This window comes from Scaptodrosophila lebanonensis, unplaced genomic scaffold (genome assembly GCF_003285725.1).
Source record: "Scaptodrosophila lebanonensis strain 11010-0011.00,11010-0021.00 unplaced genomic scaffold, SlebRS2 tig00000096-arrow-pilon, whole genome shotgun sequence".
NCBI classification, from domain to species: Eukaryota; Metazoa; Arthropoda; class Insecta; order Diptera; family Drosophilidae; genus Scaptodrosophila; species Scaptodrosophila lebanonensis.
The window spans coordinates 882,977-898,766 of NW_022060567.1; the positions used below are offsets into that span (position 1 = coordinate 882,977).

At 38.4% G+C, this 15,790-nt stretch overlaps 1 protein-coding gene and 1 long non-coding RNA gene across 4 annotated transcripts in view; both read right to left on the reverse strand.

Annotated features, from left to right (window-relative positions):
• LOC115627492 (integrin alpha-PS1) overlaps positions 1–13,979 on the reverse strand; it is an 81,307-nt gene extending 67,328 nt beyond the window's left edge. For both annotated transcript variants that reach the window (XM_030523180.1, XM_030523179.1), the window contains exon 1: positions 13,606–13,979. In XM_030523180.1, the coding sequence (XP_030379040.1) occupies positions 13,606–13,937 (332 nt within the window). In that variant the 5' untranslated portion in view covers positions 13,938–13,979. The remainder of the gene's footprint in view (positions 1–13,605) is intronic.
• Positions 5,748–6,372, reverse strand: LOC115627493. 2 transcript variants are annotated; one of them, XR_003995669.1, is made up of 3 exons: positions 6,096–6,372; positions 5,906–6,019; positions 5,748–5,847 (listed from the first exon to the last, which is right to left on the reverse strand). It is a non-coding gene; the product is annotated as an uncharacterized LOC115627493 (long non-coding RNA). The 2 variants fall into 2 exon arrangements; XR_003995670.1 differs by having other exon boundaries at positions 5,748–5,854.
• Positions 13,980–15,790: the final 1,811 nt, after the last annotated feature.

Below are 15,790 nucleotides of genomic sequence, written 5' to 3' on the forward strand. Positions count from 1 at the left end.
ATCTTATCAAATAAATCGAAGCGTTCTGCTGCCAATTGCTGTCAGATCTCAAAATAAAATGACGTTTTACTATATATGCGCATATGTATGTATGTATGTATGTATGTATGTATGTATGTACTTATAATCAAATGCTGGCAATTCCCATTTAGACGTCATATTCATAATTATATTTGGAAAAATTGTTTCCCCATAAAGCAATCATATACGAGACTCAAATTGTTGTTGATTCGCACTTAAAGTTGTATATAGTGTTCATAGAACAGGCCTGCATATTTCTAGTATTTGTTATGGACTGATTGCAAAACAAACAAACAAATAAACCAGTTAAAATTTATCGTTCCGACTTGTTCAAATATGTATGTACCTGCCGATATGAACATATAGTAGGTATACATACTGGTACATTCATTCGTCCGTTGAAAGTTGCACGTCGCTGCAAATGGCAGTGGCAGTGGCACTGCAGGGCTCATTAACCAACGCCACCCACAACAACAACAACAACAACTACTACTAGTAGTAGTTGTACTACTATTATAGACAGATTCGGACAGGCCGAGCAGGGCAGGGGAGGGGACGGGGACGGCCCTGCAACGTAAATGGCATTCGCTCCGACTACGAGTATCGCTTACGAGTAGGCCAGAACTTAATTTGCAAAACAAATAGGCGACAAAAATGTGAGGGCTTGCTTAATTATGTAAGCAGCGGGCTAAGGAGGGGGCAGGTGCTGAATGCTTATCAGCAAAATTGCTTTATGCAATTAAGGTTTGTTCCGCCCAACACCCGGCTGCTTCGCAAGAAAGTGTGATTGGACTATACTATATACTCGAACTTGTAGAGTGGAGCATGTCGGTGTTCCGCTTTCAAACTACACGATATCCGATTATACTCGCGCACGAAATTATAATGTGAGTCACGCCCCGCAGTTCCGCTTTGACAACATTTGCAGCTGATTATGGGTGCATAATAAGAACTCATGTTATCGGGTTAGTGGTATGTGGTCAATTATTCAGATTGCACTCATAGGCCTCTCCATTAATCATGGGTTTCGACTGGCTTAATATATGCTTTTCTGATTCAACTTACTTAATCAAAGTAACCTAACCCCTAACCATATATACAGTTGTGCTCAAAAGTTCTACCATTTGTATTATTTGGATCAGTTGGGACAAATAAGAGGCCAACAACAGAAACACTACTATTATTCTGAGCGACAACATGTTTTGGGTAAAAAATTATTTCAATTGTTATATGACCAGAATTTGTTATTCCTATAGTATATATATAGTATACTTAATAATAATTATTATTTTAAGTTCATTAAAACACCATTTCATACATTTTTGATCGAACTACACTTATGAAATAGACTACTATTATTATTTTGAGCACAGCTGTACTTTTCAGTACTAACAAGGTGTTGCTCTATCTACACTTTAAGCAAAGTATCTTTTCGAGAACCTAGATGGCTATTAAATTCGAATCTAATCCCAATTCTTATGCAGAACGCGCATGTCATTCTGGATTCAATAGCGAAAATATAGTATACAGTGAAAACTCTGTTGGCCGGACACTCACGGCTTAAGGGGATACTTAAATACTTCATACACCGATCGAATGTTTAAGAAAAAGTGTCCGGATAACAGAGGTGTCCATTAAGGGAGTTTTCACTGTACATAAGTAAGTACATATTTGTTTTATTTATAAAAGAGGCTATCGTTTCATACCCCCAACTCCCGTACAATATAAAAAGTGTACTATTTCCTTCCTTCGAGAACTGTACCCAGAAATATTTAACAGTTTTCTTTCAGACACATCTCACAATACCTATCTCACTCGAGGTCTGTAATATATAGCTTATCTGAAAGCTAGTAAACATTCTCGTATACTGTCGAGCTTCGTCTTGAAATTGAACTTCTTAGAATGCAAGAAACTCTGGTCTGTTTGTGCATTTCTCCACTCTTTTCATTCAGCCTTAGCTCAAGCTCACGCATTAGGAACGTGCCTCACCTATGGCTCACGCGTGACTCGTCAAACTAACACTCAACGCCAGAAGGCAAATTATAAACTGCACAAAACCCACACATGCACATAAATACAGATATCGGCGGCTTTAATTTCTTCTTCCGAACACGAACCGGACCCCACAAAGCGCGTGAAGTGCACGTTTTAATGGAGAGTGCAGGGCCCGGACAGCCGCCGGACGATCCAACAAACAGCCGACAAACAAATCAGAAACATTACATCGAGAACTGTGTGGATCGCGTCGAATTTTAAATACACTTACACAATACGAAATTTGCAGACAATTTTCATTTGGAGAGTGTAGTTTATGGCATTATCTCTCCACATTCGTATACATTCGCAACAATCTTCTTCTTCTTTTGAAATCGAAAGTTTTAATTAATATTAGGGCTACATAAAATATTCAAAGGGAAGTCTTTTCTGTTTGGCATAAACAATTGAAACATACATAATAAGAAATTTGCAGACAATTTTCATTTGGAGAGTGTAGTTTATGGCATTATCTCTCCACATTCGTATACATTCGCAACAATCTTCTTCTTTTTTTTAGAAATCGAAAGTTTTAATTAATATTAGGGCTGCATAAAATATTCAAAGGGAAGTCTTTTCTGTTTGGCATAAACAATTGAAACTTACATAATAAGAAATTTGCAGACAATTTTCTTTTGGAGAGTATAGTTTATGGCATTATCTCTCTACATTCGTATACATTCGCAACAATCTTCTTCTTTTTTTTTAGAAATCGAAAGCTTTAATTAATATTAGGGCTGCATAAAATATTCAAAGGGAAGTCTTTTCTGTTTGGCATAAACAATTGAAACTTACATAATGAGAAATTTGCAGACAATTTTCTTTTGGAGAGTGTAGTTTATGGCATTATCTCTCCACATTCGTATACATTCGCAACAATCTTCTTCTTTTTTTAGAAATCGAAAGTTTTAATTAATATTAGGGCTGCATAAAATATTCAAAGGGAAGTCTTTTCTGTTTGGCATAAACAATTGAAACTTACATAATGAGAAATTTGCAGACAATTTTCTTTTGGAGAGTGTAGTTTATGGCATTATCTCTCCACATTCGTATACATTCGCAACAATCTTCTTCTTTTTTTTAGAAATCGAAAGTTTTAATTAATATTAGGGCTGCATAAAATATTCAAAGGGAAGTCTTTTCTGTTTGGTATAAACAATTGAAACTTACATAATGAGAAATTTGCAGACAATTTTCTTTTGGAGAGTGTAGTTTATGGCATTATCTCTCCACATTCGTATACATTCGCAACAATCTTCTTCTTTTTTTAGAAATCGAAAGTTTTAATTAATATTAGGGCTGCATAAAATATTCAAAGGGAAGTCTTTTCTGTTTGGCATAAACAATTGAAACTTACATAATGAGAAATTTGCAGACAATTTTCTTTTGGAGAGTGTAGTTTATGGCATTATCTCTCCACATTCGTATACATTCGCAACAATCTTCTTCTTTTTTTTAGAAATCGAAAGTTTTAATTAATATTAGGGCTGCATAAAATATTCAAAGGGAAGTCTTTTCTGTTTGGTATAAACAATTGATAGCCTCATCTGCAATTCCGATGCAAATGTTTCTACATCAGAGAAAAAATCACAAGACTTTCTGGCGAATAGGGTATTAATACGAAGGCACCAACATACATAAGTACAGGGTGGGAGGGGGTGTAGTGTAAAAGGGGGAGTGGAACGGCCAGAATGACAGGCGCTGAACGTGTGAATGGCTTTTTGATTGCAGACGCCGCAAGAATAACTGCAACAACAACAACAGCAACAACAACAACAGCAACAACAACAACAGCAACAACAACAGCAACAACAACAGTAGTAACAACAAAATATGCGTTCCGTTTTATTTTATGAGCTATTAGCCTTGATCCATGGTCAAAAGCTACCGCCTGCCAACAAAGGCAGCAAGAAAATCAACAATAAATGCTCCAACAACAACCACTGCGTGCGTGTGTGTGTGTGTGTGTGTGCGTTGCATGACAAATGCAACTTCCAAGCTTCGAATGCGAATGCGAATACGAATGCGAATGCCCGGGACTAATTAAAAATGCAAGACTTGCTGTCGAACTTAAACAAACGGGTGACCGACAACAACAACAGTAATAATAACAACAACTACTGCATAAAAACAATAACAATAAAAGCTGTGAAACACATGTCAAGTTCCACTTAAATGGCCCCGTGACCAACAAATACAACTTACATTACCACAAGGATGTTCAAAGGTGATGTCAGGGGTGCGGCACAACACATTACGCATACGCCGCGTGCGACGAATTGAAAACTAAATGCATGTGATGCAAGCATTTCTGTTCCATCTCTTAAATATGTTTACTATGTATTTATATAAAATAGCTGAAACTATAATCAATCAATCAAAACATCAATATTTGGAACCAGTTTAAAGGGAAAAAGTATTGAAATATTAAAGTATCTTGAAGCGCTATTAATTTAAGGCTTGCTAAAATGTTTTTTATAGCCAAGTACTAAGTAATAGTAATAGTTCCTTTCTGAACACAAATTTCTTGCTTCGCGCCTGCTATTATAATGCGAGAACGTTTAAAATAAGTAGTATTTAGTGAAATAAATATGTTCCCTTTAATATTGATGTTTTCCCATTAATCCATATACTTGTACATATAGAAAATTCGCACGCCAAAGGGGAGAAAACGGTCTCCAAAGACTGTATGAAAAATCTGCAACTTTCATTTGATTAGCTTCAAACTTGGTTTGTGTAATCTATGAAAGAATTTAAAAAACACTGCATACTTGGTTTTTCATAATTTTTCCTGGGCGAGCTCCAAAGTTTGTTTGAAAATTGGCATTTCTTAGTTTTAGCCACATTTGCATAAAATAAATTAATATTTTGCGAAAAAGTAAAATTATCTACATATGTATATTATGTATCGTTCCTTAAAATTGGATATCATATACACATGTATAGAACTAAAAAAAATATCGACTTTCCGCTAATTATTCGACTTACAAATCAAATCAATAATAATTGTTGAAAATTAAATTTAAAAGACTGTCCTCCTCTGCGCTTCTCATACGAGGCACCTAAGCAAAGCCACTCCAGCATTAAAATCCCATAAAATCAAATAGATAAATATATAAATAAATAAATATTGGAAATAAACAAATTTATTTCCTGCAATAGGCCTAGAACAACTGCAGTTGAGTATTCCTTGTCATTAGTGCACAATTATTTCATTGAAGTATTACTTGTTTTAGAGTGTATTACCTGATTCAAAGACGTTATAAGTACATATTGGACTAGAGTCCAATTATAATCGAATTATCTGATCTAACCTCCGGCTTTAGGTTGAAAGCGACTGATGCGAGTTAACATCAGAATGATCAGCCAAAACAAACGATTGAAAATCTGTGTCTTTATAATTCATCAGTGATTCGCGATTTCTAAAAACCCATAATCACAATATCTAATCTCTACATCAGCAAGAGAACAGTCGCTCAGTCATATGGCAACGATCAGGAGTATTCGGGAACTCTGAATTTTGGCAGCGCGTCTGCTTGCTGATACACAAATAATTTAATTAAACACATTTAAGAGAGAAGTCAACAGATACCAATAAAAATGCTTTGTTTGCAGACAATTTGTACATATATTTGGTCGCAAAGAAAATATGATCTGAGCATTGTATATTATCTGCACCCTTTCCAATTTCTGTCCGCCTCAGAAGGTTTTGAATGCGTATATAATCATGCAAAGAATTCACTTAAACTTTGCTAGTTTTCGTACATACGAGTTGGATTAGCCAGACACTATCTGTGGACTTGGATTGTAAGTGTGAAATGAAGCAAACAAAATTATATATAAAGCTCACCTGTAGACTAGAGAAGAGTATATACTAAGTAATAATAAATGGACGACTCTCAAAGCATGCGAGTCTGAAAATTTACTGAGATTCCTCAGCCTTCATAACGCTCCGTTACTAGACCTGTGGGTTCACACAGCATTTCAACAGGAGAAACAGGTTAAGAATAATCAAGAAGACGGGCGATAGCCAGGCTTACCTGGCTTACACCTTGCTCTAGGATAGGCTTGCATTCACAAACAAATTTCTTGGTAGGAAATCATGTCCGGCTCCGGTCAGTAGCGCCACCTACGCGTTTGGTTTAGAACACAAGACGAACTGCGTGGTCCCGGGTACGTAAAAGCTGAATGACCGCTGACCCATTGGCTAACCAGAATGCTAGATGTCGTCGACCTGGTAGCGATCAATCTAACACCAAAGAGCTCCCCATAATGGGCGAGCTGCTCATTGCGAGCCCTTAACATGTTCTCCACGGTCAATGTTCGCTTCTCGTGCTGCTGCAGCCTGTGGCCGAACTCCTTGTAACTTGTCTCGTCCTTTAAGCCACTAAGCCGCGCCACGAACTCCCCTTGTTCTTCAGTGCTCACCTGGAGCAGCTCCATGGCCATTAGCTGGGCCTTCAGTATATCCCTTATGCGCCAGTTGATCTGCGCACTAGGTGCGACGCTCAACAACTCTAATTGTCTGCGCTCCGTCCACGTGGCCATTGTGCCATTGATAAGATTGTTGCGCCTTGAAATTAACCTTTTAAGCTCCTGGGCCATCGATTCTGATTGCCGTAGGTCAGGAATCCATAGGTTCTGCCCCGTCGTGATGGCTTCGTGATCTATTTCAAAGCTTGAGGTTAGAAATCTAGGCGGAGCTGCTTGACCAGTCACTAATGCTGTTTCTAGCTGTTCGTCTGGAGTAGACGGAGTAAGTGGTTCATTTTTTGCTGAGTTGCCGGCAGATTTCACGGCTGTGCTCTGTACCTCTTCATGATCTCGTTGCGGTGGGCTCTCCACCTGAACTGCCGGAGCGGCCTGAACTGGCTGAGCTGTCCGTGCCCCTGCCCTGGCTGATGCCTCCAACGGCTTTAATTGCTTTGACTCGGATTCGATTTCGTAGTCATCTAGATGCTCGGGAACCCATTTATGCTGGTTAGGCAAAACACCCAATCCGAACATCAGCTCGTTTTGCATATGAAGATCGAGCTCCCGGATGTGCTCTGCAAAGCGTAATGCTCGCATGCTCTCCCGCAACTCGGCCTGCGCCTGGGAGATATGGGTGATGCACACAATGTTCGCGGAGACGGCCACATTGAAGTAGTGTTTCAGCAATTGAGTGAGCTTGGACTCGCGCAACGGCGGACAATGGCGGGGTGGACGGCCCCCCAGTATAGCCAATTGGTTCTCGCGCAGCTCACGCAAGCACGCGTGCAGAGTGAATATCGTCTTGTTGACTAGGGTCGTGTGTCGTAAGTTCTGGAGACGAGTGAGTGGCGCCTCGCTGTTGGCGCTCAGCAAGTCGGCCAAAACAAGCTGGCTACTTAAAATGGGAACATTGCTCACATACTTGTGGGCCGCCGTGTCGTAGGGCACATGAGCCAGATAAATGAATAGTACCATATGACTGCGTCCGCCTAGCTCCTCGAGGCGACGCATGCCCGACTGAAATATAACCATAGCCTCCGATACGTTGCGCACTTCCAAGCGTATTGAGTGCTGGACATACATCCGTCCGACCGCATCCTCGCGCAGAACGAGGGGTTGTGACCGCTGATGTGTCTCGTTGTTGTCGATCAGGTCGTAAATACTGCTGCCATGTACCTCCACGAGACTAACAAAGACCGCATATCGATTGTCAATTGTGCCCTGCTCGGCGCGACATCGTGCCGTTTGGCGCCAGGAGCGTGTATGGTGCGCCACCGAGTACTGCGTGGCCAAGTCGCCGGCAAATCTCCAGATGCTATCAGGTGGCAGCCTCTTGCTTTCAGCCTCGTTCAGGCAATCAGCGTCCGGTTTTACCAGCTGATCCTCTTTCTGCGCCAGCTGACGGGCTTCCGATCTCGGGACCAGCCTATAGCTGTTAGCCCGTGTCGGCCGTACAAGATAGCGATCGACCAGCTTCTCGCCCAGGGTCTTGAAAAGCGCTTCAAACGATCGTCGCACCAGACCACGCTCGTTTCCGGCTAAGCCTACCATGGTATATGTCTTTCCAGCCCGTGAAGCACCCGTTGTAATAATAAGGCCATTACCACCATGCAGCAGCTGATCCATGACTGGACCGCCCACCGCCTTGAACACCTGCATCTGAGTGGCGCGTTCGTCGAGCACTTGACGGAATTTGAACTCGATGTTGTTTGGCGGCTTCATCGAGCGCGCCCGTTCACTGGTGATCGGTCCCGGCGGTACGACAATCAGTTTACCGGGCTGCACTATCTTCATCCACTTCTTACCCTGCCGCTCCTCAGTGTAGGTGCATGCCGGACGTATGCGAGCCACAATCCGCACGAGCTGCCGGCGGATGCGGTCCGGGTCAATCCGAGCTGGTCCTCCATGGCTGCCCAGAGACAAACTGCGGGAGATAAGCCATGGCTTGGCCTTTTGGCTGCTAAAGCTGCGCGACCGCAATCTAAAATCCATGGTATAATATTTAATATACTATATAGAGAGACAGTCACTTCCCATTCAGATATTGAGTCTTGATATCTGCGTGCTTAAAAGGCAAATCTAATATTAGGGCTCGGATAATTTAAAAAGAAGCAATATTCAATAGAAAAAAAGAAAAGAAGTGCCTTGTATTATAATATACTTAGTACTTATATAGTATAGTATATATATAATATAGTTTCGTATTTATAAACCCAAACGGTAAAGAGCTTCACTAGTTTAGTACGAATCTATGTAACATACAGAAGTGAGTGTGACAGACTATATATGTTCTTGACCAGTCTGACAAGACGAGTCGATGTAGCCATGTCCGCCTGTTTGAACGCAAGCGTATCCAAATATACTATTATGTTATGCACTTCCATTTATAGGAAAGAACTCCTATTAAAAAATGCATATCTTTCTATAATATAATTGTAAATATGTAGAAAATTACGCGGAAATGTCAGTGAAAAGCTTGGAGCCGAATCTTAATGTTTAAATTTTCTTTTCTAGTTTTTCATTTATGGCAGAAAATTATAGAATAGCAAAGAACTTCTATTAAAGAATTCATCACTCTCTGTTATAGAATTGTAAATTTGTATAAAATAACGCGGAAATATCAGTGAAAAAGGTGAAGCCGAATATTTAGATTTTCTTTTCTCGTTCTTCACTTTCGGCAGAAAAAATATAGAATAGACAAGAACTCCTATTAAAGAATTCATATATTTCTATAATATAATTGTAAATATGTATAAAATAACGCGGAAATATCAGTGAAAAGATTGGAGTCGAATGTTAATCTTTAGATTTTCTTTTCTAGTTTTTCATTTTTGGCAGAAAAGATATAGAATAGCCAAGAACTCGTATTCATATCTTTCTATAATATAATTGTAAATATGTATAAAATAACGCGGAAATATCAGTGAATAGCTTGGAGCCGAATCTTAATTAATTAATTTAGATTTTCTTTTCTCTCTCTTCATTTTCGGTAGAAAAATTATATTGCAGAATAGCCAAATTGCATTTTGTATAACTCGACTGCAAATGCATGAATAGGAGGGAGCTACTGCGTATGTATGTACATATGTACATACACACATATGTACATATGCATGTGTGCAGACATTTTGGACAAAGTGTGCCCATGCCTTTCAAATGAGCCCACCAACTGGTCTAATTGGTTTGACCCACTGCAAGATGGATTGACCCACAAAGCTGGTCGCGAACTTGCCATCCACTACATGGGTAAAGAAATGTGACAACAACAGCGGTAGCAACAACAATAACAACAACAAAAACAACAATGATAGCAGCAGCGACGCTGACGGCGACGCTTTGCTCTTGTATCACATTTTATGGCTCAATAAGCCAAGACGCGTCTTTGCCATTTTTTTTTTCTTAGCGTTTCCAACTCCTCACCCCAATATATAGTACGTATGTGTGTGTACAAATAGATACATACTTACATACATATGTACATATATGCGTGTTGTCTATCTACTTTGATTTTCTTTCTCAACTACAACTACATACATATTTGTATTTTTATTGGCATGGCGGTTGCTTCAATTGAACAGTGTCGATGTCGTTGTCAATGTTGTTGTCGTTATCGATGGTGTTTTTATTATGGTTGCAATTGTTGTTACTATTTTTGTTAATGTAGTTGTTGTAGTTGTCGTCGCCTTCGTCGCCATAGTCGTCAGCCTCTTCGGCTTTGTCTTTGTCTTCGTTTGTGTGTCAGGAAACTTTTGGCTCCAAGTTGTCTGCCGAGCTTTCTCGTTCAGCCGAATCGGTCTGTCCGCCCAGACAAGACAAGGCAAGGCAAGCAGTCGTATAAACAGTTAGACGGCACCTTTTTGTTGCTGCTTTACTCTACCAGTAGTGTGTTTTGGTTGTTGCTGTTATTGTTGCCATTTAAGCAGATTCAACTGCACTGCAACGCCCGGTAGCACAGCAGAGTAATTTGTTTGTAATTGACAGGTGACCATTGGCAGAGGAACCTCGATGGTTATGAGCACAAGTGTTGCGCAATGATGGCAGAACTGATATTGGAAATTGAACGAAACGGTTATGGCACCAAATCTGTTTATTCCTTTACAACAGCGAACTTTTCTGTTATACAAGTATGTCTGTTATTAATGTTTACTGCCACTGTTAACATGATTATGTTTATACTGAAATTCAAAAGGATTGTGGCAGAAATTATTACAGTTTTTAAGTCCGGCAGTCACATACATATATGTATGTTCATATTAATATTGAAACCATCCATCGATCCAGCCATCGTGTCTCAGCACGTGACGCGAGGCGCGCGTCGAACTTTGCCTTTTATGCAAATTTGTATGCCTTGTTTGGCCCGAACAGTCATAAGCAGTCGGTATGAACGGATGGGTGGATGGAATGGATGTATGGATGTATGGAATGGACGTTGGGCAGTGGACAAGCACAACTAAAATTTGTCAGCTCAATTTGGCAAACGGATGTGAAAGAAACTAATGGCAAACAAATACATACTACTTGTATGTATAAAAAAATGTTGGGCACTGAGTTGTTGTTTTGGCTATTTTGCCGCCAACTTTAACCATTTATTTCGTTGCTGTAATTGAACATCCAAACTTGCTTTAGGCTTTTATTTCTTGTACTTGTTCTTGTAATATTGATTTTCGATTAAAAATACATCTTAGAAGGGCACTTTGGGAAAACGCTCTGCTCTGTTCAGTCAAAAAAGTTCAGTTCTTGTTTATGTTCATATTTTTTTGTAGCCTCTACCCAAAGAGTAAAAGGCTATACTAGTTTTGTGCGAATGTATGTAGCACACAGAAGGAGGCGTGGCAGACCCCACAAAGTATGTACATATATATATTATTGATCAGGATGACAAGACGAGTCGATATAGCCATGTCCGTCTGTCTGGGTGAACGCAAGAATCTCAGAGACTATAAGGCTTAGAATAACCAAACTTGGTATCCAGATTCTCCCAAGTCCAACTAAAATTTGGTAACTACATCCCGTCAGTGATTATGTGTCTGTATGCCAAGTTTCATCATGATAGGTGAAATTATGAAGAAAGTAATAGCCATTTTTGTCATTTTTATAGGCCTTTTTATTTCTTTAGTTTTATTTAGTATTGCATTGATTTGTTATATATTCTTTTACATCGACTGCATTGCTTGTCGATGAAATGAATAAATAAATATAAAATAAATATAATCTCTGCCCGCAGCTGTTGTTGATGCTTTGGTTCAACTTTTTTCCGCATACATACAAGTACACGATTCTGATGTAAATTTATTCTGTTGAAATTGTTCATAAACACTTATGTATGTATGCAAGTGTTGAATAGTTTATATTTAATTTAATTAATGAATTTCATTTTTTTAATTAATTTTTTTTTTATTTTGTTTTTTGTGGGCTGAGTACAGGGTATTTAAGAGTTGAGCCCGCCCAACTTTAGCAATCCTTTCTTGTTAATCTTTGCAGAAACGGTAAATTTACAGTATAACAACAAGTACAAGTATAAACGAATTTCTGAAATTTTGGTTACATCCAAATGCTTTATTTATTTTGAAGAAAGAGATAACGAGGAGCGAACATTGGAATAAAGTCATAAAAACAGTACGAACGTCCTGTTTAATATTGACAAACCGCTTAGCTGGAGTTATATTCTTATCTTTCCAAATAAACGAAATAAACAAATACTGAACAATGTTAATAACTTTAGAAGAACAAAAACGTTTTCCCTGCGGAGAAACGCGATAAATTTGATTTGTATTATTATTTATTTATCCACAGTTCTTAACCCGAATATGCAACCCCGGGGAATTGCCAAAATGTTCACAAATGTTCGCAATTTCGCAAGGCTGCAAAAATTTTAATTATAATGTACATATTATAATCTTTGGAGCAAGAGGGAGAGATTAGCGGAATATTATTATTACACGAGAACTAAAAAATGTTGAACAACAAGAATTTTTTCGATGTATAATCGAGAATCAGCCGAAACATATCAAAAATGGAGGTACATATTGTACATAGTATATACGAGCCCTAACCACTATTAATTGGTAAGGCTACGTTTTTTTCGATAGTGCAACGTTCAATGACTTATTTTTATTTGTGGTTGATGATTGCACAAACATATTTATACTTTTTAATAATGTCATTGAGTTACCTTTAATTTCATATCAAAATAGCACACGTTTCACATAGCAATAATGCAAAAAATCCATTTAAATAAGTCAACTTGCATAATACACGAAATATTTTTGACCATTATTAATTGGTTCACTTATATGTATGTATACCCATAATGTGTATGCATAAAAAATCCATTTAATCGCTATATCTGCACCTACACCTATTGAGTTCTGTTGAATTCAAAAACCAACTGATTTCAATTATGAATTTTGAATGCCCCCCAATTATAGTTTGTCGCATCCGTCAAATGCTTCGGAGCACTGCAGCTCAGTCAGCTTCCAGCTGCTCATTAAGTCACTGAAGCATCGAGCGTATTAGCTATTACTGTTAGTATAACGTCATCACTAAATATAATCCATAATCATTAGTAGGTATTTATTAATTTGAATGCTTTTGAGAAAATAAATGTTAAAACTTGTTTTGCGCATTTGAACCAACAAGAACAACAACAACAACAATAATAATAATAACAAACAGCAATAACAAAAACTGCAATAGCCAATGCCAAAGCCGCTGCTGATGTCGCTGTTGTTGTTATTATCACTTTTATTGCCGCCAAATGAATTTGTTGTGTATTTTGCATGCCGTTGTATTAATAATAATCAAAGTCAATTAAGCCAACAAATCGGCGCGTATGCAAAACAAACGCATGACGAGATTTCAAAAGCAAACACGCTTTCATGCATGGGTGTCTTAAATAAAAAAGTTATATCTATATATTTTTTTGTAGTCACTTATAAAGGTACAACTGATAGATCCGAAGCGGCAAAAAGAAACGAAAAAAAAACAATCAAATTCCAAAACCAGTTTCAATCGACGACGACAACGATTACCGGTGGCGAGTCCAGCCGTTAGCGTTGGGTCCGTCTATTTACTCACCATTTCGTGTTATTGGGCCAATTATGTTCGCCAATAGTGTGTGTGGCTACCGAGTAGCCAAAATGCGCTTTTACATTCGGTCCATATTTGACAATTGGTAGACGTTGCTCTAAATTAAAGGACCAGGCCAGTTGCTGGCAATGACCAGATAATAGCAGCGTAAAGAATAGCAGGTGAGGCACAGTCGTTTCATATTTAGTTCTAAGCCTGTGCTTGGCTTTCTTGATTCTCTTTTTCGTAGCGGCTGATGTTGCTGTTGCTTTTCTAGTTCGTGTTGGTGTTGTTGCACACAATGTCGAATTGCGGCAACTTTGTGTATGCAACATTGTCATTTTGTTGCTGGCAACTTTTTTGCTTTTGCTATTCGCACGTTGTGAAGGTCGCGGTCGCTGCTTTTCCCCCTCCGTTTCCCCCTCCGTTTCACCCTCCGTTTCACCCTCCGTTTCCCCCTCCGTTTCCCCCTCCGTTTCCCCCTCCGTTACCACCTCCAGTATGCATATTGGTGCGAGTCTAGGCGAGCAAACACGAAAATGAGGACGTTCATAGATCTTTGGTATATGGATCTCTTGCTGTCCAAATAGCAATACCCTTACCACTGCCACAAACACACGAAAAAAAAGCATAAAGCTACCCATATCTTATCACTCACATGAGGCGCGAAAACAATTTTAACAAATATTAAAATCACACGTATCACACGTAAAAAAAAAATCCGATTCGATTATAGAGTATTCAAATAAAGGCCAACACACGAACACGTTGACAATTATCATGGAAACGAATAGGCGAACAGACAAGCGCGCTGCGATACCACGAACCTACACATTGGTCGGTAGTCCGAAGAGTGCCGCTCGCGAACGAAACTCATGGTGGCGATGGTGTTGTCGAACATGTTTGATTGTGTACTAACCTTTTTTTTTATATCAGTCAGTAAAGGGCTGCGCTGGGCTCTGCTTCTGTTCCGGTGTTTCAGGCCAAGATTTGTTCAAATTGAATTTTGAAATTCCAATGAAGCGGATTTATTAAAAACGAAGAATTTAGTTTTTTATTTAACTTACAAATTTTGTGCGAGCACCATTCGCTACAAAACTTTAAATACGAATGAAAATAAATACAAGCTGTTGGGCGTTGAACTCTTTTTCAAAGTGAACTACGCCATAACTATTTTTCGTAATTATTTTCATTTCAATATTCTTGGCATCCTTTACATATTTATTTCAAATATTTATAGCGAATTTACGTTCGAAAGAGCGCAATGTGCCTAGAAAAACGCGCGCGAGTTGCTAGCGACCAGTTGCTAGCGACCAGTTGCTAGCGACCAGTTGCTAACACCATTCATGTTTGAACTGATTGCGTTAAGGTAGTTTTTATTTATTAAATATGTTATAAGTACTTAGTTATTTAAATAACTACTTATAACTCACATAATCCAAACAATATCACAATTCTCAGATACCAATTTAGGTTACACAATTAACTAAGCAAATATATACTTAACTACAACTATTTATTGCCCAGGTTTTTCCCAAAATCGAGTCAAATTGAAACTAGCAGAATTAAGCTGTAGGACAAAATGTGAATAATTATTACTGACTAAACGGACATATTGTTTTTAATAAGAGGACTAAGAAGTAAAACTTAAATTTAATTAGAATTTGTTTGAACTTCCACCACTAGGGATATCGACAAGAAAATGCCGATATTTATATCGGACAAAATATCTAATAGAATATCGTATCGAAAATGTCAAATATCGGTATTTAACCGTTAAATTTTTTTAAATTATGAAATAAAAAGAATTTTTAATAAATGTGTTGGCAAATGTTGAGTGTTTATAGTTTAGGAAGGCAAAAGTTTAATAAATTAACTAATTAATTCAAAAATAATAAAGAACATAACATATTTGTAATGAAACAATTTCAATAGAGATCAAATGATAAAAGGCACTGTTTTCACTTCGGTGCAGTCAAATTTACTAAAATTAAATGATGAAACATAAATATCGCGCATAAGGTATATAAGGTAAAATTAAAATTTCCAATCACTTTTCGGCAAGCGGTTTCGGGGCTTAAGCGGTTTCAGATCGGGGTCACTGTTCTACCAGCCGTCGAAAACAGCCTCTCACACGGTACGGCTGTTCAACAAGGCTTGGATATGTACCCTTATCATAATTCCATCCCGTACT